General features: G+C 27.6%; 1 protein-coding gene across 1 annotated transcript; it reads right to left on the reverse strand.

Annotated features, from left to right (window-relative positions):
• Positions 1 to 3,035: 3,035 nt before the first annotated feature.
• LOC122859501 (uncharacterized protein MAL13P1.304-like) lies at positions 3,036 to 8,019 on the reverse strand. Its single transcript, XM_044163117.1, has 3 exons — positions 7,769 to 8,019; positions 6,897 to 6,959; positions 3,036 to 6,749 (listed from the first exon to the last, which is right to left on the reverse strand). Exons 1-3 carry the CDS (start codon positions 7,814 to 7,816, stop codon positions 3,633 to 3,635), a joined length of 3,228 nt encoding a protein of 1,075 aa, XP_044019052.1. The 5' UTR covers positions 7,817 to 8,019; the 3' UTR covers positions 3,036 to 3,632.
• Between the last annotated feature and the right edge of the window lie 18,632 nt (positions 8,020 to 26,651).

Consider the following 26,651-nt stretch of genomic DNA (forward strand, 5'->3'; position numbering starts at 1 on the left):
AAACCTACACTAAATCTATGCTTTAACTAACTGAGCCACGTGCGCAATATATATATTTCGGAAGTTTTTTGTTCTCTTGTAGTAATTGTAGTTCACTCGTAGACTTGGTAGACTTTTTTGAAGATGATTATTCAAATACAAATATATTTATTGATTCATTTAATTTTAATGCTCCATTGTTGATTTTTTTGAAGTGAAACTTCTTTACGGAGGGTAGCAAAAAAATTCGAGGCCCTGCTAGCGTTACGCGCTCACGTTTACTCTGGCGTTTACTCTCTCGTATACTCTCTTGTAGACGTTCTTTCGTATACTTTCTGCTATACTCACTGCTATACGCTCGGTCGCAAGCGGATAAAGAGAGGAGAATTACATAGAGAGAAGGGAAGCCGGCAAGCATTATACATGCACTATATATAGCGTATAAACTCGGAGCGTCAGCTGCTATGTGTGTATGCGTGTGCGACTTTTTGTTTGTTTATTTATTTAAATATTATTAAACAGTTCAACTGAGTTTAATACTTAAATAATTGATTTTTTAAAAAAATTCATTTGAACGTATCAAGCAATAGTTATCTCGCGGGTTTAAAGAATCATTATTATAATAACAATAAAATTATTATAAATATATATAAATGATGATAATTATAACAACAATAATTTTGATAATATTACCAATTATTCACAATAGTATTGATATTAATAATAATATCTATAATAATAATATTTTGAATATCAATACTAATAATTATCAATATTTATATATGAATGTTATTGTCAATATTATTATTCATATTATTAATATCACTGATATTATTATAAATCGATAATATTATTGTTATTATTACTAATATTATATTGATATTATTATTATCGATGATATTTTTGAAATTATTATTTAATAATATCAATATAATATTAGTAATAATATCGATGGTATCAATTATATCGTCGCATTAAAGAATGAAGGGCGTAAGTGCCAAAAACGTCAATTTTAAAGGAAAAAGAGCGTAAGTGCAAATTTATAAATTTTCGGGTTTTTCATCTAGTTTTAATACTTAAAAAAAAGCGAAAATGGGCGTAACAACCTTCGATAAAGTATAAAGAGCGTATGTCCAAGGATTTACGCCTTTTTTCCCGTTATCAAAATAATTTTTGATAAAAGATGAAGGGCATATTTTCAATTTTATTTGAAATTTATTTAATGGCAGGATTTTTTAAATTATTGATTGTTTACTGATAATTATACATAATTTATTATCAATAAGAAAAACATAAAAATAATTACAAATCTTCATCTTTTATTAAAAATGATTTTGAGAATGAAAAAAAGGCGTAAGTCCCTGAACATACGCACTTTTTTTTTTCTTTAAGCCTTAAAATTGGATGCCCGAAAATTTATAAATTCGCACTCACGCCCTTTTTCTTTTAGAAAAAAAAAAATTCCTAAAAATGGCACTTACGCGCTTTTTCCATTAATGTGACGATATAAATAATAAAATTTATAATAATAATATTCGAAATATAAATACTAATAATTATTATTAACTAATAATATTTATTTTTGAATATTATTGTCAGTATTAATATTATTATTATTATTATTATTAATATTCAGCGTGACATTACTCTGAAAGAAGTTTCACTTCGCCCGCGCGTACTCGCAACACGCTAATTTTTTTTTTTTCTATTGTCTTGTTTTTTTTTTTGTCAAAAATTAGCTGATGGTTGGTAGCCATTAATGGCCAGCCATGAATTTGCCATGAATTGGCCGATGAACAGTAGCCATTAAATGGCCAGCCATGAATTTGCCATGAATTGGCCGATGAACGGCAGCCATTAAATGGTCAGCCATGAATTTGCCATGAATTGGCCGATGAACAGTAGCCATTAAATGACCAGCCATGAATTTGCCATGAATTGGCCGATGAATGGTACCCATTAAATGGCCAGCCATGAATTCGCCATGAATTGGCCGATGAATGGTAGCCATTAAATGGCCAGCCATGAATTTGCCAAGGATCGGCCAATGAACGGCAGCCATTAAATGGCCAGCAATGCATTTACTATGAATTGGCCGATGAATGGCTAGCCAATTAATGGCCAGACGTTGGCCAAAAGAAGACTGCCAATCTTGGCAACACAATAATGGACCGATCGTTTGCCAAGTATATCCCATTGATGGCCCTTGCTTGGCTACCAATCATGGGCTGCCGTTTATCGGCCAGTGTATGGCCGTGTTTCCATGCTTGGCGATTCCTACACGGTAAGGGAAAGATAAAGCTAAGGAAGTAATACAGCCAAAGAAATTTAATAGTAAGCAATATCAATTCCTTAGTTTCATTTTTTTTTAGCTACTGCTTTTCCTTCTGATATATATTTTGTATAAAATACAATTATAATTTATGAAATAACAAACTATTACTTATTTAATATTTTAAGATAAATTACATTTATTTGATTTGTTAAATAAATGAATAAAAACCAAGGAAAAGCAGTAGCTAAGGAAAAGATGAAGCTAAGAAATTGATGCAGCCAAAAAAATTAAATGGTAAGCAACATCAATTCCTCAGTTTCATTTTTCTCTTAGCTACTGCTTTTCCTTGGTATTCTAATTTATAAGAATAAATTATATTAATATTATTTACCAAATAAATAAATTAAAATACCAAGGAAAAGCAGCAGCTAAGAAAAAAATGAAGCTATAAACGAATTAATGCAGCTTACCATTTAATTTCTTCGGCTGCATTAATTCATCAGCTCTATTCCTTCCTTGGTCACTGCTTGTCCTTGGTTATTTATTTATTTAAATCAAATTACATGTATTTTATTTGTTGAACAAATTAATAAAAACTAAGGAAAAGCAGTAGCTAAGGAAAAGATGAAACTAAGGAATTGATGTTGCTTACCATTTAATTTTTTTAATTGCATCAATTACTTAGCCTCATCTTTTCCTTAGGTATTTTTATTTTATAAAAAATAAATTATATTAGATTTTATTGTTAAATAAAGAAAAATACCATGTAAATGACATCTTCTAATTCATTTACATTTAATATTGCATCATGGTAACAGTTACTGACCACTGGCTAACCTATCATACTATAAATAATACTACCATTGCGCTTATTATAGTAATAGAGTCAGACTAACATTCGTCAAAGGATATGACGCTCTTTTTTTGCTTTTTACATTTAACTCCAACTGATACCGGCGCCTAAAGATCTTTACACATCAAAAACCAATTAAGCAATTATTGAACAAACAACTGTTATATTTAATGAATAATTTATTCTTTCTTCTAAGAATTTTTTCGTCAAGAAGTTTATTTCTAAATGTTAGAAATAATTTTTCTCAGTGTTTGCAATTTGAAATTAATTTTTTGGGCCATACTTGGTTTACCCTGGGGTGACCAAAGGGTAATGGCGCATTAATGTTTGCGGATTATTGGCTAATACTTGCCCATGTTGTGTTCTCCTGCATGAGAAGCCCCAATAATCATAAAACAAAAATACGAGAAATTCCTAAAACTTAAAAAAAAAAAAAAAATAATTTTCTTATTATTCAAAAGATTTTATTTCCATTAGTAATTATATTTTTCAAGTAACTTTATAGCATTAATCAAAACAATTTTTCTAAGAATCTTCAGGCAGTTCTTCAAAGTCTCCAAAAGCCGTTAGTTTTGTTACACTCCTCAGTTGAGATCCATCAGCTGACTTATGAATTCGTTCTTTCGACCATTCAAGGACATTCCTTAAGTCTTGCGTACTTCGTTTGTCTCGAGAAATTACTCTTGCATTTTTATTTTTACTCACAATAGCTCCAGTTTTCCATGGTTTGATTTCGTGTTGAGTATCTTCGTCAAATGTATTTTGTCTCGAGGTATTGAGATTAGTTGATATTTTAGATAAAATTTCATTGAGTCCGGTTTTCAAATCATTCCGAATTTCTGGCAAACATTTTTTAATGTTTTTAATTTGCATCGACTCATTTTTTTTACTGTCAACATATGTTCTAATATTCCTCTTTTTTCTTCGATAATTTTCTATTCTTCCTTCCGTATGATTATGAATTATATCTTTAATTGCGTTTTGTAATTTTGGATTGCTGATTCCGCTGCGAATATCATCATTTATATCGAAACTAATATCCGTTAAGTTTCCTAAAACCGTACAATTTAATAAATCCTTTATTGACTGCAAATCATCTGTACTTTTATTAAGTGCACGAATTCTAGATATTAAATTTTCATTTTCGTCATCGTTTAAATTATCTTTTAATGTTAATTTTTTTTCTAACTGTACCAATGGTTTTTTTTCTTTATTTTCATTTATTTGTTCTAACAATAATTTTATTTTCAATGCCAGTCGAGGCTTACCTGGCTTTCGGTAAAGCATCGATTTAACATCTAACGTTGGTACTTTGTTTTTGCTATCTTTATTCAAATTGAAATCATATGGAATTTTTTTGGAGTTTTTGCCTGACATGAAATCAGTTGTCGAAACATTAGAATCATGATCATAGTTTAATTTTGAAAAATCTGATAGATTTTCATTAAATCGAATATTTTTCATGCAGTTACTCTCACCAGATTGGCTATCAGTTATATTACATTTAGAATTTGAATCATGAAATTCAGTTTCGTCGTCTGAATTAATTAATATATTATTCGGTTTTGATTTCGTAGATGTAACATCATCTGCCAAAGTAATTTTCATAGAATAATTGCTTAATATGTCATTGTTAAAATCTGCTAGTTTTTGACAATTATTTATGTCACTACAAATGATGTTTTTTTTACCCAAAGGCAATGTTTTATCTGTTTTTTTCTTGGTTGTAACATTTTTAGTTGGTTGTTTGCGGTCAGGCTTAGTTTTTGTATTATTTTTACTCAATTTTGATTCATTTCCTTTTTTTACAAACTGAGTAGTAGAATCTATATCCTTAGTTATTACATCTGTCGATGACATAACGGAAACATTTGATTTTTCTTTCAAATTTGCTAGTGATAATTTCGCAGAATTTCGCGATGGTAAAATCGGTAAAATGGTTATTTTTTCCTCAAAGCTGTTGTAGTTTTTATTCGTTGAAGAGTCATTAAGAACACCCATTTCCGTGTATATTAATCTTTGACCATCATTTGAGCTTGGTATTTCAATACTATTATCCGAAAATTCGGAACTGTTACATACTTCAAATGAATCATCACAATTTCTACTTGTACTTACTGATGATGAATTGTTATTGTCATATTTTTGTTGACCTATGACTTCTGAAGAAAAATAACAATCGGACGATGGGGAGCACTTTTTGCTATTTTTTGAGTCTTTTACTGGTGATTCTGTCGTAATCAGGTCACAATTTTCTCCTACACAAGATGTACCAAGAATAACTGTTTTAAGATTTAAAGTAGAAAGTGTTGATGTTGAAAATTTTTCTTCATTTTCAGTAATCAACCCATTGTTATCTCGAACGGGTGTAGAAATATTCGAGGGGTTACTATGAATTTCTGTTGCTGAAACATCACTGGTATGTGATTTAGTCGAAATCTTTTCTGTTAAAACTTGTAAGGACGACCCCTTTTGTTCACAATCAACTCCAGTACATGGTGGCATAGCGATCGACTTCTTTTCATCACAATGGACATTTCCAGTACAATTTGTGACATCTTTTGGTTCTATATGGCTATACTCGGCAGTATTTAAATTTTTAGCATCACTATTAACATCATTATGCTTCTTAGGTTTCAAAATTTTTTTCACTGGTCCAACCTTTATTTCAACTCTTTTTTTTTTATGCTCTGCTTTGTTAACCCATTCAGAAACATCTTTTGTAACTGATGTACCAGTTGAGCATCGTATTAATTTATATTCGGTTACAAAAAGATTCCCATCATGACTCTGAGTAGTTAAATTCACAACTTTACTCATTTTTGTATCTTTTTCAATAATTTCATGAAACGATGTGTTTTTCAACACATTCATTTTTCCTGATAATATTTCGCCTTTCATCCTTGAACAATCTAAATACTTATCAGGTATCGGTGCTGAATTCTCAAACGATATCGTAAATTCTCGGAAAACTTGACGTTTTGCCGGTTTTGCTTTCTTGTCTTCTTTCACTGTTGTTGTTTCAATCCAACATAGTGTGATATCTTCACTGTCATGAACACTACTTGTTATCTTGAGAATAGGATCACCTGTAATCCGAAAGTTATCTGCCAATTCAATAGATGAATTCTTCTGACGAAAACTTTGACTGTAATGTTGATTTTTTTGGAGTGGTCCATTTGTACACTTTTTTGTATGTTCTTGCTCTTCAGATTTGCTAACATCTTCGCTATGATATTGAGTTTCATCGTTTTCCAAAAAAAAGCTACTTTTTTCTCGATGGATAACAGGATCCATGATAGGATTATCGTTATATTTAGGTTTCTTGTCTTCAATCAATTTTGAATTCATCTGTAGATTTATATTGCCTTGAATACTTTCACCGTAACCATTGTCAAATAATTCTGACTGCTTATCGATTTCATTTGAATTTGAAATCCCATATTTATTCTGATTATAATTGTAATTGATTTGAACCTGATCATTTTTGTTAATGTCCTCTTTTTCATAAATTTGTTGTTTGGACTGTTTTTGACTTTTATTTTTGAGTTTCTCGTGACTGTTGTCGAAAGAAGAAATATTCGATTCATAAACATCTCGTTGACTGCCATTTTCGTCGTAATAGTTATCATAATCATTCACCTGTTAAATAAGAAATTCTATTTGTATTTTTATTTTGATCAATGAATATAACAACGACAGAATCTAAGCTCAGTTTAAATTGTTTTTGAAATCAGGGTCTGATTTATCTATGTGCATACAAATATTAAAGAAATAATTCGGTTGTACCTCATACTCAGATCGCATTTGATATGGAACACCATTGATTTCAAGGAACCAGCATGAGAAAACCTATTAAAATAAATGTCCAAAATTAGAAAAAAAATTAGGTCTCAAAGTAAATGAAATTGTTCATTTGATATTTTTTTCTATTTCATTATAAGTAGGACTGAAAGTAAAGTATAAAAAATAACAATTTATGACACAGTCAAAAAAAAAAAAAAGATGGCTGAGCTAGACTAATCAATCTGATAACATAAATAATTCAATTTAATTCTATGACAATAAAAAAAACTGCAAGAGACGAATAAAAAAAAAAAAAAGAAAAATGATCAAACGAAATAAAAATAACGTCGAACAATAGCAAACAAACGAAGTAACGATCATATATGAGACGTAATTCAATGGATTTTCGAATTTTATTGACACATTATAATGTTCTCATTCGTCATTACAATAGGTTTAAAACTATTATTCAATCTTTGCTTATGAATAAAGTAAATATAATGCCATTAAATTTTTGTTTATAGGATTATTTGCCGAAAGGAAATTGTTTTCAGATAACAGAATAATTTTGATTAAAAGAAAAGGTGATAATGAAAAAAAAATTTTAGAGTATCAGCTTGTATAATGTAAAAAATTTCAATTGGAGTTATATATGTTTTAAATCTACACTTTTGAACAACGAATAATTTTTTAAAATATGATTTATAAAAATTTTGACTAAATTTTCGATGATATGGAAATAATAAAACTTGTCGAATTTTATTATTCATTGAGTGAGCAAAACATGTAATTTGAATTCACTAACTACCACATAATTAATTCTTGTTGTAATATAATTTTTGACGTTTCTTATAAATTGAAATTATTTTACTCACCAGAATGGTTAAAATCGTTATCGCAGAAGACATTTTAGAGCTACGCATTCTATAAGAATAAAATTGAAAAAAATTATTCTTTATTTAAAATCCTACTTTCCAGCGAATGGAGCGTCTGAACACTATGTCAGCTTCTAAGCTACTATTGACGAGAGCGTTATAATGACTTGTCTGGGACGTTGATGTTAATCAAATAACAATACTCCGTAAAAAAATTTGATTTCAACGAAACTATATACTCCCGAAGTACTGTTTAAAATTCAATCAATCGCGCCATAAACAATAACTAGTTATTATTATTATTATTATTATTATTATTATTATTATTATTATTATTATTATTATTATTATTATTATTATTATTATTATTATTATTATTATTATTATTATTATTATTATTATTATTATTATTATTATTATTATTATTATTATATTATTATTATTATTATTATTATTATTATTATTATTATTATTATTATTATTATTATTATTATTATTATTATTATTATTATTATTATTATTATTATTATTATTATTATTATTATTATTATTATTATTATTATTATTATTATTATTATTATTATTATTATTATTATTATTATTATTATTATTATTATTATTATTATTATTATTATTATTATTATTATTATTATTATTATTATTATTATTATTATTATTATTATTATTATTATTATTATTATTATTATTATTATTATTATTATTATTATTATTATTATTATTATTATTATTATTATTATTATTATTATTATTATTTATTATTATTATTATTATTATTATTATTATTATTATTATTATTATTATTATTATTATTATTATTATTATTATTATTATTATTATTATTATTATTATTATTATTATTATTAATTATTAAAGACGATTATTATTATGGAAAAATGGTTATTAAAATTAGCTTATTATTTTTTATTAAAATAGTCTAAAATTGGCCAAAAGAGGCCAAAAACCAAAGAGGCCATTTTTTGAGGCCATTTTTAAGAGGCCAAAAATATAAGGCCATTTTAAAGGGCCATTTTTTCTATGTACGAGGTTCAGATCGTCTTTTTTTTAAACTATATTTCACCATGTTGCCATGGTATTTACGGCAAGCCGAAATAACAGACGAACTTCCCGGCTCTGATTATTATTATTATTTCGTAGTATATTCTCTCCCTTTTTATCAAGATAAAGAGAGGAGGGATAGCTTTGAGTGGGGACAGCTTGGTAGATCCGAGCTGCTCCAAAATATCTTGAGCTGAACTCGCTCTCTTGGCTGTGGGATGTGGTAAGATGCACACGCTTCGTAATCAGCTCTTGTTTTACGTATATTAGGGTACTCATGTGTCTAGCTGGAGACCCAGCAGACATGTGTATTTTTGTAGGTTAGTTTTTGGGGCGTTGGCCGTGTGAATCATGGGCAACGTCAAGCATACATTTTTCATTTGATAATTTAGTTTGGTTTTGTTTAAATAATTAGAAACGCGGTTCCTTTTGTTAATTTAATTAATATATTAGATTCAAGGTCGTCATTAAGATTATGTATTACGTTTTGGATTATTGAGTTTACGTTTTGTATTTTGGATTTACGTTTAAGTTTTGGATAATAAATATTACGTTTTGCGTTTTTGAGTATAAAAATAATAATGTGTTTTGTTGATTATTTAATTTGTGTATTAAATATTTTTCCTTGTGACTTTATCCGGCCCTTCTACCATAACAACACGATTCTACCCTCTAGGCTAATTATTGATGCGTTATTTGGTTATTTTGGTCTTTGTTTCGGTTGTTGGATTTAATTATCGTTATTTGGGTATTTTTGGTATGAATGTGTTATGCCTTTTTCGAGTTTTAGGGCGAATTGAAAACCTCATGATTTTAGCTCATACCTTTTTCGAGTTTTAGGGTGAATTGAAAACTACACGATTTTAACACTATAATAATAATAATTTACGTTTCTGGATATTGGTTTTGGTTAGTTTTGTATTTCATGATAAATTAATAAATAAACCAAATAAAATACTTGATAATTAGTCCGAGAAGGTAACATGCAAAAATGTCACGTTACAACGTATTAATATAAAAATTGATTAAAAATATTCCAATAATTATTCAATGAATTGGTTCACAAACTATCCAGAAAACGTTTGTATATCACAGTAACGCAATTGCAAGTGGCCGAGCCTGCTGTTGGTAGCTTACGTCCACATGTTTTCACGCACACCAGTACAGCAGTGGCTACACTGCAGCGCCGCCTGTTGACCTAGGTTATCCAACAAAGAAATTATTATGTACTGACGGACTGAATTATATTACACATTTTCTATTGATAACTTATTTTATTTAAACCGAATATTTACCAAATCTTATTATCTATCGGCCTCATGATTCGTAAGCTAATATTATTGTTTATTGTTTTTCAATTTTTGATTATGTTTAAATGCAAATAGATCATCATTCGGGACTATAGCGCGTTCTCTCTCTTTTTCCACCTCTGTGATTGTATGAGTGTATAGCAGCTACTACCGAAGCGCCGCCTGTTGACTCCGCCACGTAACAGGCTATTATTTATAATAATTAATAACTCGTTTGTTTATAAAGATAGAAAATCGAATAAACGCCTATCAGGATCTTCGTGATAAGCTCTTTGATTTAAAAAAAAAATCACGATGATCGGTTGGGTAGTTTTTGAGAACATTAGCAACGAAGTTTTTCATTTTCACATTTATATATATAGATTAGTGGGTCAAGAGCGTCTAAATATTTTTTTTTATTATTGGAGAGGGCTGTTTCGGCGAGTGATTATATAAATCACCACTTGCTGTCAAAAGGCAGCACCTCACGGGCTAGGTGTTGAAAGCGCTGTCTTGTGTGGTTTTCACGGAACTGACTCGGGGCTTTACGGGCTCTATCGGGTTCATTCTTACGTGGTTTTCGACTACGTTCACGTTCGGCGTCTAGCCGGCACACAAGCAACTAAGATTTACATCCGTATACAGCGGTTTCTTGAAGCTTTGTCAGAGAATTAATAAAAACTGAGTAATTGAAGCCAATTATACATCATAATTGACCTACAATAATCATCATCATTATACAGAATAATACTTATACATTAGTAATTAATTAGTTCAATAAACATTATCGTTAAACTTATAATCAACAAGTGTGTCATGTCGCTCTCTCTCTCACTCCTACACAAAATCCTATTCCACACCTACCACTCGCTGAAACATTTTGTATATGAAAAAAATTTGAAATTCGGAAGATATTATTTCATTCATAATTTCATCTCACTAAGATTAAACTCAACTTGACTCGTACTGAAATTAATTAATCGAGAGAAACTCATGATTTTTTTTTCTCTGCATTCTGGCAGAAATTCTAAGCTCTTAAAACTTGAACCAACTCTACTATTCGAAATTTCGATAAAAAATAGGCCACTGATTTTTCCACTGAAAAAAATTTAATTCTCAATCTGTACAGTATACGAAATACGAATATGATGGTGAAAGATAAAAATACAAGTTCAAGTGAAGACAGAGGCAAACGAGGGCAAATTTGAATATAGTAATTAGTAATTAGTATTTGAAATATTTTGATCAATAATTTCAGCAACAGTAAATTTAAAAAACAAAATTATTATTATTAGAAATGCAAGCAATAATGTTTTATTATTTAAAAAGATAAAAAAAATATTCGAGCTTATTTTTACTTAAAAAATATAAAGAATTATTTAAATAAATAAAAACACAAATTTTGTTAAACTTTTATTTCAGGCACGACCACAAAAAGCCACACAATAAAAAATATCTGTAGATAACTGACACCAACTTAATGCTGGTAAAACTTTGACCAATAGATATTTTCTTCGATACTTTACCTTGACCGGAGAACAAATATCCTTAAAATTTATTGAGTGAATAATATTTTTTTTAAACTATTAATAACTCTGTCAAAATCCAAATACTATTCTTAATCATGAACTAATGATCTGCATTTTATTCATTTACTAATGATTAAGACTATTTTTATTATTTGAAAATTGAAAAAAAAAACAACACTTTTATAAATATTTTATTTTTTGATAATAAAAATTTTAAAAGCTGTCATACATTTATAGATTTTTCTAATTAACATTGAATTACTGATTTTATACTATAAAATATAAAGAAACAAGTATAAGTATAAAATGTATTTCAACGAATATAGATTCATTTATTTATTTAATATTGACATATATGAATAAACATAGAAATACATAGATAAACAAATAAAATTGGATAATATTTTGATTAGCACATTCCTTCAGATGACTGTTACATTGTGCTTGACAAGTGTTTATAAAATTAAATTATGTGCAGTAATTTTATTTGTGAATATTGTGCAGAAAAATATAATTTGTGCTATGTGCAATTGTTGTTGATAAAATTCTTTGAAAATAATTTAAAGCCCGTGGTCATATCTTATCACACTTCTCATCACACATTGCGCATAATTTTCTGCATTTTTTGGCAGTTTTATTATATTTAACAGATTATTATAGATTATTATAGATCATTATTAATATAGATAACAATATAGGTTATAGACAATATAAAGTTTAAAAATTGAATCAGAAAGAAAAAAAAAATTATTATAATGAAATTATTATGATAAACACATAGTTGTGTATAAAGTTTTTTTTTTTGTTTTTTGTTGAATAAGAGGAAAAAAAAATTGATAAATTTTTGACAAAATGGAATAAACTCACAAATGATAATTTATTGTTGTTGTTGTTGTGCTGCTTGTGCTTGTTATTGTTGTTAATAACCATTTTGATAATTATATGAACGTTGTAATTTTCCATTCATCATATAATTATTTTGTTGTTGTCTTTGCATTGGTTGACGTTCTGACATTTGATTTTGATGATAATTTTGTTGTTGATATTGTTGATTATTTTGCCATGTATTTGTACCAGTTGGACTTGCATTATTACGTGGACTTGAACTCATTGAATTATCTTTACTACCTGGTCTAACTGTACTCCATCTTTGACGTCCTTTACCAAACGTGTGTATATAATCTTCTGAACTATTTGGATAATCATAATTAATAACATATTTAACATCTTCAACATCAAGACCACGTGCAGCAACATCTGTTGCATCTAAAATTGTTGTTTTACCATTTCTAAATTTTGATAATACATTATCATGTTCTTGTTGTGATTTATCACCATGTATTGCTAATGCAGACCAACCTTCACGTTGTAGTGCTTTCGTAATATTATCAACCTTTTTTTTTAGTTTCAACAAATACAATTGTTTTATTACTTCATTCACAACGTAATTCACGTAATAATACAGATAATTTACCTTCTTTCTCATGCTCTTGATAAGAAATTAAATTATCATTTAATCATTATTATCCCAGGTAAAAATCGTATGTCAATTTGGCGTCAATTTGAAGTCAAAATTTAATGGTTTTTAATAAAAAATTGACTTTTTGTTAGATGGTGTGACTATACCCTAGCAGATGCGTCGACACCTATTCGATCGGGATTTGACTCTCAAATGTAGCACTCAGTCGACAGCGATTTGACAGCCATTCGACAGCATATATAAAACGTAATTCACGAGCACCGGATACTCAAAATGAATTGGAAAAATATAAAATTATAATGAGAATAACTTAAACTGACTGAAACCTTGACTAGTACATGTATTTAATATCAAATAAGAGATTAAATTATACACGGTAGAGAGGTTAGATTGCGTGATTCGCATTTCTACTGGAGTCAGAAAGCTGTCGAGCCTCAGACCATTCATCGGTAATCGACTCGGTCATTATTACCAAGATATTTTGTCACTACATCGACAGGCTTTCGACACCGAATTGAGAGCTGTCTAATTTATTCATTTTTCATTGTTTTAAATTGTTTAAACAGTATAATGGACGTTATTGATGCTAAATTTGTATTTTTTTTATAAAAAAATTGATAAAAAATATGAAAAAAACTTGTAAAAATTAAAAAAAAAAAATTTTTTTTTTGTCTATAATTTTTAAATTGATTGTTAATAACAATTGCATGTAAAAAACATAATAAAACAGTATAATTAAGCATCTAAAGTATAAACGATCGCCAAAATAATTTTTTTTCAATTTTATATCACTATATGCCAGTTGACTCTGTCTCGACACCGTTTCGATCGCGTTTCGACAGCATTTCGACCGCCTTTCGACAGGCTTTCGACACCGAACCGACAGATGATTCTGATCGTGACAGTAGAGATTCAAGTGATGACAGTGGAGATTCAAGTGATGTTAATGATTCTGGCGATGACAATGTTGATAGACATGGTGACAATGATGATTCAGGTGATGTTAATGATTCTGGTGGTGACAATGTTGATAGACATGGTGACAGTGATGATTCAAGTTATGATAATGTTGATGGACATGGTGACAATGATGATTCAGGTGATGTTAATGATTCTGGTGGTGACAATGTTGATAGACATGGTGACAGTGATGATTCAAGTTATGATAATGTTGATGGACATGGTGACAATGATGATTCAGGTGATGTTAATGATTCTAGTGATGACAATGTTGATAGATATGGTGACGATGATGATGGACATTGTGACATTGATGATTCAGGTGATGAACGTCAAGTACGGAGAATAAACGCTTTAAAAGTGTGGGCAATTAATTGTAAAGTTCCTCAAGCAACGATTGATAAATTACTTCACATTTTACGACATGAATGGCTTGATAATCAAAAGTTTCCTCTGTCATCAAAGACGTTACTAGAAACCACGAAAGCCAAATATAATATACGTGAAATGACAGATGGTAATGGATCAATTGGTGAGTTTACGTACATTGGAATTAAACAAGGATTGAGAAGATGCATCAATCCTGTTGCTCATGACAATGGTATTATTGAATTGCAATTCCACTGTGACGGCTTATCATTATCAAAATCCAGCCAATCAGAAATCTGGCCAATCCTTTGTCATGTATATTCTAATAGAGCTGAATATCAACCTTTTGTTGTTTGTATGTACCATGGTCAAACAAAACCTATAGATGGCCATGAATATTTAAGAGAATTTATTGATGAAATCAATCACCTAATCGAAAATGCCATCATAATATTAGATCAACAATTTCAAATCAAAATTCAATGTTTTATTGCTGACACCCCAGCTAGAGCTTTTTTAAAATGCACAAGAGGTCATGCTGGGAAATCAGCATGTGAACGTTGTACAGCTTTGGGCATCACAACAGAATCATCAGAAAAAAATATAAAAAAAAAGAAGACAGAAAAAAAAACGGTGTTTTTCCCCAATGTTAGCTCAACACCTTGAACACATGAATCATTTAGATGTTACCGAGATGTTGATCATCATAATGGACCTACACCATTGATAAGAATCCATCCAAAAATAGACATGGTACAGACATTTGTTTTAGACTTCATGCATTTAGGGTTTTTAGGGGTAATGCTAAAATTGCTTGACATTTGGTTTTTATCTTCATCTCAATTCAGAGTCAGTCACCAAAATAAAGTAGAAATGAAACGAAGATTAGAACAAATTAAAAATCAAATTCCTCATGAATTCCAAAGGAAAATACGTGATATTTTTGAATTTAGCAAATACAAAGCTGTGGAATTGAAATTTTTCGCTTTTTATGCTGGACCTGTCGTGTTAAAGCATTGGTTACCATCTGATCAGTATTAACATTTTTTATTATTTCACTATGCTTCAAGATTATTGTGGAGTCAAATGACAGCTTTAACACACGTTGAAGTTGCTAGGAATTTGTACCATTTATTCTTTTACAAATTAAAAAAAATATATGGTCAATCCACAGCAACACTAAATATGCATAATCTTAATCATGTTGCCGACGATGTTATTTTTACTGGCCGTAGTTTAAGTGAAATCAATGCTTTTTCATTTGAAAATTATCTTGGAATTATTAAAAGACTTTTAAGATCCCCAAATCATATATTGGCTCAATTTTGTCGGAGAGAGTATGAAAAATCATGCTTGAATAATCAAGGATTGTTAATTCCAGAATTAAAAATAGAAACAGGTACAAGAGGCAACATCAATAGTATACATTATAGAAGTAAATACATATCAATAAAAAAACCAAATAATATTATTTTACTAAAGAATAAAAAAATTATCGAAGTTAAACGTATTTACTGGCGAGATAATGAACTTTTAATAAATGGAGTTGATTGGCTAAAAAAAAATTCGATTTATGAATATGATGTAGTTAAATCGGAAGATCAATTATCTTGGGAACTGAAGAAACATGCATCAACTGAAATAAAAACTTTTAATTTGAATCAAGTGGAAAATAAAATGGTACGATTTGAATTAAGCTTTTCTGATGCAACAGAGACCAGAATATTTGTGATTCCATTCCTTCATGAGTAAAAGTAAATCACCAACATAGTATAATACGTATGAATTATTAAAAAATTTAGTTCAGCTTGTAGCGTGACAAAATAGATACACCCATATTGTAAATATAAAATGTATGTATTGGTGCCTCCGTGACACCAGTATAATTGTTGTATTTGTTGAGTGATGTATGTATGAGGGAAAAATATGTGTCTGCGTGTCGTAGAGACGACGTAGAAAAACTAGAAAAATATAAATGGCACTTCTTGTCCGGCCACCATCGAGTGCGTCCGAAAAACATTGAGAATATTAATTAAAATTTGTATTTGTGATTTGGCTTTGCCATATCACAATTAGTAAAATATATACATATTGTGTCTTGTTAAATCGTCATATTACGTATTCTACTTGTTAAATAAATTGTTTCATTATTATTAATATTAAATATAAATCTCGTGTCTATCTTTTAAATTATTGTTTGAAATTAAATTAAATGTAAAATAAGTAAAGTGAGGAATCCACACCTCACAAGCTAATTCAGTTAATTCAGTAAATCTTGAGAAAAAAATAATTCATAATAATAAATTTAAGTAGTTATTATAACATGTAAAATTGACTTGTAAGTGTATTGAAAAATAAATATACACGTTTTTCCTTGCTAGTATTGTTTTTTTCTTTTTTTTTAATCTTTCATGAGGATGTAAATTATTTTGTTTTAGAACGAAGAAGAAATTGAATACTTTTCCTCCTTTAGATAGAGAGACACAGTCAAAGATTACAAATTGACAGTGATAAACGAAATGAATAAATGAAATATATGAAACTGACATTAGTAATGTTATTGAACTAAAAAAAAAAAAAAAAAAATAAGAAAATTGATAAATGCAGTTTTCAGTTTAATCACATCATTGTCATATATCATTGAGTCTATCACTTACTTGGTTATTAATTTTATGTTTTTTTTTACTTATAATTTTTTCGTGTTGGCAGCCGATTATTACACGCTTTTTACTGCAATTGTTCTTGTTTTTGTTAATAGTAATTCAAGTATTGTACTATGTAAATGACTACCATGTGATACATGGAGAGAATTTTTTTGTGAAATTTACAGGGTAACCACGACCGTTGGGATCGAAGTGACATGCCTGGTAATTATTATTTGGTTTTTGTATAAAAAAAAAAAGCCTTTGGTTTTATTTACAGTGGCACAATGTAAAAAAAACAATATCGTAATTTTTACAGGGGTTTCCTTATTTATTTACAGTGTGTCTAAATATAAATCTCTGGTAAATTGAGATATTTACCCGGTCATTAGGAATAGTTATCTAAATTGTAGTAATTTCTCTATAGTATGGATAATAAATATTAAGCGTATTTATTTTCAGCAGGTGATTGACAATTCATATCCGAAAAACTCGTATATTTCTACAAGGAACCATGTAAATTTTGTGTGTTTACTTGTTTATATGAAGTTCGATGAATAACATTTTTATTTTTACAGTGTTACCATGTAAAATTAAACCGATATAATTTTTTTTTTTTTCAATAAATCTTACTCAGGTTTAATTCAATGATAACATATTTATTTTTACAGTGTTACCATGTAAATTAAAAAACTATGAGAAAATGTCTACAAAAAGAATAGAACTTGATGAATTAATTAGTGATCTGCTACTAATCCTTGGTATTTTACTTTATAAAACAAATAAAAAATATGCAATTTATTTTAATAAATAAAAATGTCCAAGGAAAAAGAGTAGCTAAAAAAAAGATGTAGCTAAGGAATTAATGTTGCCAAAGAATTACGTTTTAAGGAAATATATTTGCTTGAAAAATAATTTTTTGGCAACCTCAATTCCTTAGCTACATCTTTTCCTTAGCTACTGCTTTTTCTTGGACATTTGTATTTTTAAAAAATAAATTTACATGTATTTTATTTAGGAAAGAATTCTTTAGTCACATTAATTCCTTAGCTACATCTTTTCCTTAGCTACTGCTTTTTCTTGGACTTTTTTTATTTATTTTATAAATAAAATACATGTAAATTTATTTTTCAAAAATACAAATGTCCAAGAAAAAGCAGTACCTGAGGAAAAGATGTAGCTAAGGAATTATTTCCTTGAAACATAATTCTTTGGCAACCTCAATTCCTTTGGCAACGTCTCTCCTACAAGACGTAAACCATATTTATAAAATGATTTTTTATTTCCCTAGCGAAAATGCCGATAGTCGGATTGTGCACTGATCTCATACAAAAACGACACAAAACCGACACACGACTATAAGAATTTCTAAGTCTTAAAAATAAATAGTAAGAAGCATTTAAAAAATAAAATATTATGTCTAAAAATTTCTAAATAATATTTTTATAATTTAAGACACATTAGAATTTTTTTTAAATAATTTTTTTATTGAAAAAACTCAATTCTGTTTATGTATTAAAAGTGAGGTTAGCTGTCAGAATCATCTGTACACGACTGTGAGATTTTACAATTCTCACACAATTCCGACACACGACTGTGAGAATTGTAAATCCGACACAAATCCGACAGACGTACGACAGTATATTTTTATTTTGTATTTAATATAAAAAAAGAGCATTTTATTAATAAAAATTTTTGTTCAATATTAAAGTTATAATATTTTAATAATTTTAGGCATATTAGATTTTTTTTTTTGAATAAATTTTGACAAAATAAATAATTGGAATCGTCTGTGAGAATTCGAGTTACAAAAATACCAAATACGTGGGAAACTGATTAAATGTATTAGTTTTGAAAAAAAAACCAAAAAATGATCATTTTCTAATTAAAAAATCTAATATGCCTATAATTATTAAAAGATTATAATTTTATTATTGAACAAAAATTATTGCAAATCGCAAATTCTCACAGACGATTTCAATTATTTTTTTATCAAAATTTATTCAGAATAAAAAAATCTAATATGCCTAAAATTATTAAAATATTATAACTTTAATATTGAACAAAAATTTTTATTAATAAAATGCTCTTTTTTTATATTAAATACAAAATAAAAATATACTGTCGTACGTCTGTCGGATTTGTGTCGGAATTGTGTCGGATTTACAATTCTCACAGTCGTGTGTTGGAATTGTGTCGGAATTGTGTGAGAATTGTAAAATCTCACAGTCGTGTGCAGATGATTCTGACAGCTAACCTCACTTTTAATACATAAACAGAATTGAGTTTTTTCAATAAAAAAATTATTTAAAAAAAATTCTAATGTGTCTTAAATTATAAAAATATTATTTAGAAATTTTTAGACATAATATTTTATTTTTTAAATGCTTCTTACTATTTATTTTTGTGACTTAGAAATTCTTATAGTCGTGTGTCGGTTTTGTGTCGTTTTTGTATGAGATCAGTGCACAAACCGACTGTCGGACTGGTGTCGGATCGGTGTCGCCATTTTCGCTAGGGTTATAAATGATGTTATTATTACCCAAATCAAGTCTTTTTCATGATTTTAATTGACGTATTGTATCTGGTATTATCGGTAAATCATTGACACTTAATGAAAAATCTTGTAAACTTGATACATTTATCTGTCAAAGTAATTATAAAAAAAAAAGAAATTAATTTTTTATTAACAATTGCTAAACAAAATGAGTACGAGGGTTTTATAAGAAGTAAAGTTGGTGGTGGTGTAGTTACAAAATTATTTTTTGGTTGTTGTTGTTGTTGTTGTTGTGATGCAGCCAATGGTACCAATGGTACTTCAAGTATTGTACCATATAAACGACTATCACGTGAAGAAAGACTTGCCGGTCTATTAGTTGTAGTATGTAATGCACTGTAACCACCATGTAAATGTTGATGTTCAGCACCATTATCTTTATCTTCAGTTCTACTTGATGCTGAACCAACATATTCAATTTTTTAAAAGGTTATGACTCTTAAGTTTTACTGTGAAATATATTTATATTGTCAATCTTTTTTTTTTTTTTAACTATCCTTAGCACAAACATCATCAAATGTAGGATAATATCAAAATTTTTTTAAGTTTTTTAATTAACTAAGCAGCAGTAGAAAAACATGTAACAGTATCAACGGCTATAATTATTTTAAATTTAATAACGCTGTATTTTTCGTAAACATGAAAGTCAACAAGGGTACCACATCATAACATTGCATAACATGCCTTAAAGGAGAAGAAAAGAAAGAAAGAAAGAGAAAAAAATCTGCCATGTTTTTTTACGGGGTAGTTTACACGTGCACTACTAAAAAAAAAAAAATATCCAAGAACTGTTGTCACTCTTTAAAGATTACACGCACACACACATCCACACGCTGAACACCCACACAAAAGTTGTAAGAATCACCTCACATCACGTATACATGTTTATTTACGTGCAGTCCAGGTATTAATCCTCCCAACAACGATAATACATTCATTCAATTCAACAAGCTTAATTATTTATTAAATATTTATTAAGATAAATTAAAAAAATAATTTGAATTTCTAAGTGTAATAATAACAATGTCACAAAGTGAAATAAGTTTTAAAAAATTCCAAATAGTCGAGCGGATATGTCCAGGAAGAAAAACTGTACCGAGAAAACTTGATATAGTGCCATATAAGTGGTTAGATGTTGAAAAAAAAAATTCTAAATTCAATTTAAAATGTTGTTTTCCACCAAGTAATTACGAGTTGGTGCCACAATTAGTTAAAGAAGAACAGGAACCTGATTTTAACTGGAAATTATACAGTGTTCTTATTGGTGGATACGGAGATACGTATCACATGCATTATGATAAGTGATTGATTTACAGACTCAGTCTATTTTTTTGTATTATTGTAATTTTCTGTATATATAACAATGAATATATGAATTGATTTTTTTAATAGAAACATATGAAAAAGCAGAAGAACATTACAAAAAAATTGAAGTAGGTTTGTCACAACGAGGTTATTCAACCACTGATAGTGAAAACAAAGGTGACCATGATGAAAAAGAAGAAACTATCAGACAGGAACTTATCAGATCAAAATTCCAAGCACAAGAAGCTGCAATGAATAAAGAAGCATTGAGTGAGTTTATTTATTTGTTATAAACTATTAAATACCTTGAAAGAAAAATCAAATATCTTTTCACTTTTTTCTAATCTCTTGTTTTTGTTTTAGAAAAAAAAAAAACCGATAATAGTATCTAATCAAATAATTGGTATGAATAAATTATAAAATCATATAATAATTATTATCAACATCCAAAAAAGAATATTTACTATACCTACATTTTTTTTCCAGTAAAAGATAAACAATCAATTATGAATAACAACACTATTAGTAATCATTAATTGTAATATTTATATTGTATATTGTAATTAATAGTGAAGTAAAGAGATAAAAAAACATAGTTTATTTTTTCATCCATATTCATATTTTTTTTTTACAGAAAAAAAAAATTAAAGTAAATTATAAATTTTACATAATAATCAATAGAAAAAAAAAAAACATTTTTATTTTTCTGTATAAATATATTTATATATTTTTTTTACAGAAGAGAAAACAAAGAATAATTTAGCAGTTTTGCTTGAAGATGATGGAGACCTGGCTCAGACGATGACCAATGAAACATCTGATAGAAGCTCATGTGGAAATAGTTGGAATTCTGATGTAACAGTTGAACCATAAATAATTTCAGTGGATAAAAAAAGTATGATTCTACTTAATTATGAAAATGATTGAATTTATGTTTACAAAGTAATTATTGAATTTAAAAATTTATTTACAGAGCTCAACGAGATCACAGAAAATCAAAATAGACTTGAAAAGAAGATGGACAAGATCTACACTAAGTTGTCTTCAGTTGAAAATCTCTTGAAGAAAAATATCCATGAAAACAAAAAAGTTAACTCTGTTGATTGGGATTTTTTCAAAAAAAAATATAATATTAAAACACCGATTGCTGAAATGGATATGTTGGAACGTTTTGAAAACAAATTAACATTAGATAAATGTTGCAACAAAGATACTGTAAGGCTTTTGTCTAAAAATCATTCATTATTTCATCAATTATAAATTTAAAAAAATATGTACACTATAAATTGCAAATATAAATAAATTTACAGATGAATGTCATGGAAACTTCACTTCAAGGAATTGATAATTATTCAAAAAGTGCAAGGATTATTTTAAAAAAATTTTTATCACACGATATAGCATCAGGTCTTGTAGTCCAACAATTACGCAAAGACAAAAGCAAAAAAATAATGAAAAAAGAATTGACGAAGTTTCTCAATTGTATTAAAAGTAAGATGAATTGAAATATCCAGTCAGAGAAAAGTTTCATTTAATACAATAATAAATTTACCATTATTTTTGTTTTAGAGGTGCTTTTAAAAAAATACGTTATTTCTGAAGAAAAAGTATTGTCCAAGTTAGGATATCATATTACCAGGGCTAACGATTGGAACGATGATGACAATAATGAAAGTGATAAAAATGATGATAGTGATTAATATATATTAGCATGTAATTTTTTCGTTATGTTGTCTATGTTTCAATGTAATTAAAAACTGTTGAAAAATTTATCAAATTACAAAAGTATCAATATAAAAATTATAAATGTTTTCTCAATAATTGACCATTATTCTCACAGGTAATTTATTGGATAATAAATTTAATAATTTAATTTTTAAAGCTGATGTCGAGAAATGTAGAGAACCACTGCTGGCCCCCTTATGGAACCTAGCACGCCATATAGTATAAGTTATATCAAGTTAAAAAGTATTACTTTTGACCTCAAATTGACCTCTTTTTGAGGTCTGATATTGACGTCAATTTGACATGAGTAGTCAAAAAGTGACAACTTTTTCTACCTGGGATCATATATTTATTATTAGTGCAAATACTGTTCAAAAATTCCCCCATCATTATCGAGACAACACTGTAAACGACGAATAAAATGCTGAGTAATACGTGTACAAATGTCTGGGTTAAATTGTCTCAAACCAACACGGAATCGGCGACGAAGTTCTCTTTCATTATCAACTGGTTCACAATAGATACCATCTTTGACGATTCCCCAGACGGAATAATCAACTGGATTTAAGTCTGGGGACCGTGCAGGCCATGCTATTTGTCCTCCAGCACCAATATTATGATTGCCGAATAACTCGCGCGATGCATTTTGCGTTACTCTTGCCGTATGCGCAGGTGCATTATCATGTTGATACCACAATGTATTTATATCATCATGAACATCAGCTTCTTTAAGTATCCTTGGCAATTCATTTCGCAAAAAATCAACGTAGCGAGCTGAGTTGATGTTCCCAACAAATTCAAAAGGTCCAACCTTGAAATAAATTACCAATTGTTACCAATTACGGAATATTTATTGTAAAAACAAATATTAAGAATAAAAAAAGGTTGGGAAATTATAAAGCAAAAAATTTTTAAAAGTTTCAACAACTTTTTATTCAATAAATATTTGTTGCATAGTAATTTTTTAATGTCCAACAAATAGACATCTTGAAGAAGCAAAATATTTTATTTTTGAATTTCTACTGATGAACTTTTTTATAACAATAATCAATAATTGGTAACATTTTTGACCGCTTGACAGACCGCGCGACACATAAAATTTTAATTGTTTATTATTGTTTCAAACAATTGAATGAGTAGAAATTCAAAAAAAAATATTTTTTACTTGTTCAAGAAGTCTTCCATTCAATATATATTCCAGAAATACTGTGCAACGACTATTTATTGTAAAAAAAAATAAATTATGACAATTATTGCTCAAGATATCAGAGATTAAACAAATATGTAATTGTATTTATTTTAATTTATTTATTTAATATTTTCAAAAATTTATTCAGGGAAATATTGATTGTTTTTTATTTATTTTTTTTTGTTTTAAAATTATATATTAGGTGAATCTATAACGTTGGAAAATAAAAATATTATATACACACGAGTAAATAATATTATTAAAAATACAAATGAAACAAAAATATTTAATAAATATTTATCCCATCACTTTGTAAGACGTTTAGCGTTGTGTTGTATAGAAATTAGAATTTTAGAGTTTAATTTAAAATGCGTTGTCACAGAGTCTCGTCATTTAAATTAAATAAAAATAGACAAGTAAATTAAAAATAAATTGTTACGAGACAGGTTTATTTTTAATAATATGAAATAATTTAATTATACTTAAAGAAACAAAAACAAAAAAATTAAATTATGAATGTAATTTCAAATAAACTAGTCAGTAAATAAATGTTTTGTTTTACCTAATTTTGTTATTCCCTACTGGGTAACAGGATTTAGGAGAGGAAAATGTGTTAGAATTTATAAAAATACCTGGATGTTGAATTTGTGTAAGTCCAGTATGTATGAGGCGTGTCAATGTGGATGATCGACCTGTAGATGTTGTAGTAGTCTGAACTTAACACAACGATATTTCAATAATTCAATGATAATGGAATTTTAGTTTAGTGATTGGTTTTAAAATAATTAACACAATTTTTATTTAATGTTGAATATTTAATTAATGATTAAAAAGTATAGGTTGAGATTAAAAACAAGAGTGAGTGTTGTGACATTGTTACGGTTTTTATAATCTTGGTTTCAAAATAATTTGTGGTAGGAATATTGCTTTGACCAATCCTAAAACATTGTTCCCATGATAGTCAGCAAATTCTTTTATATGAAATCTTACAGAATTATATTTTATTCAACTAATTTTTAGAATTAAAAATGAATAAATCGGCGAAAAAATATTCCCGTTGACTGTTGTTGCTATATGATCTTAAATGTTGGTATAAATGATTGTGTTACATCCGGTGAATTTAATTCTAATATTGTAGACTATGCAAATACGTCACAAAATGAAACTTAAAAAAATAGAAAATACACGCTTAGCGTAATGTCGTTGATTAGCTGATATAGCTGTATGTGCAGTAAAGTGGTCTAGCAAATAGAAAAATTAATAAGTAACAAAAAAGCCACAAAATATACATGGACTGAGACATTAAAAAAAGTACATCAAAACTAATTTCAAATACATCAACAATTAAAAAAAAATGATAAACATTGAATAATAAATAAAACAAATTAAAAAATATATATAATAAATAAATAAATTAATAATAATATTCATGGAAAAATTAAGAGAGAAAAAAATAAAAATTTAATCGCACAAAATGAAAATATGGAGCAAAAAATTAATAAAATACAAAACACACCGATAGTGTATTAATTATTTATCAAAGTAATGAATGAACAAGAAATAAAATTAATAATTATAATTATAAATAATATGATGAGTAATCTTCCTATAAATTCACAAGTATAAATGATTAAAACAAAAGAAAAAACGAGAGAGAGAGAGAAAAAGAAAAATTAATAAAATCATAAAACTCATCATCAAAATGCATACAAAAAACAAAAAAATATAAATTTTTTGTTTACTTAATTTATATTTTAATGATAAATAATAATTTTTTAAAATATCCCATTGAAATTCAAAACATTTTTAAATTATATATTCATTTTACAAATATATACTATAAAAAAAGAAAAATATTAAAAAGCCAAAATTATTTATTACAATGGTTAAATAAATTTGAAGATTAAAAAAAGCGTTTGTATATTGACTGAAAATGAATAAATAACTATTGTTATAATTGTGTAATAATTAGGTTTTATCAATGAAAAAAAAATACCCGGAAATAAAAATGATAAATACAACGAATATTTATTGTAAAAAAAAATATTGAAAATGAAAAGACCAGTGGAAAAATATGGAGTTAAAAATTTTTAAAAGTTTGAACAGTTTTTTTTATAATAAATATTTGTTGCACAATACTTCTGAGATATACATTGAATAAAGGACATCTTGAAAAAGTAAAATATATTTTGTTTTTGGATTTCGACTAATGCACTTTTTTATAACAATAATAAACAATTTGTAACATATACGAGCGTGTGATCGACTGCGTTACACTCAAGATGTTTATTGTTTATCATTTTTTTAACCAAATGCATCAGTTAAAAATTAAAAAAAATATATATTTCACTGCCTGAAGATGTCGTCGATTTGTTGGACATTACAAAAATACTGTGCAACGAATATTTATTGTAAAAAAAAATTTTCAAAATAAAAAAACCAGTGGAAAAATATGGAGTTAAAAATTTTTAAAAGTTTAAACATTTTTTTTTTATAATAAATATACGTTGCACAATATTCTGAGATATACATTAAATAAAAGACATCTTAAAGAAGTAAAATATATTTTGTATTTAGATTTCTACTGATAAACTTTTTTCTAACAATAATAAACAATCGTAAACATATACCAGCGTGTGATCAATCGCGTGACACTCGAGGGTTTTATTGTTTATCATTTTTGAAACCAAATGCATCAGTTGAAAATTTAAAAAAATAGATATTTCACTGCCTGAAGATATCGTCGATTTGTTGGACATTA

This window comes from Aphidius gifuensis, linkage group LG6 (genome assembly GCF_014905175.1).
Source record: "Aphidius gifuensis isolate YNYX2018 linkage group LG6, ASM1490517v1, whole genome shotgun sequence".
Classification (NCBI taxonomy): Eukaryota; Metazoa; Arthropoda; class Insecta; order Hymenoptera; family Braconidae; genus Aphidius; species Aphidius gifuensis.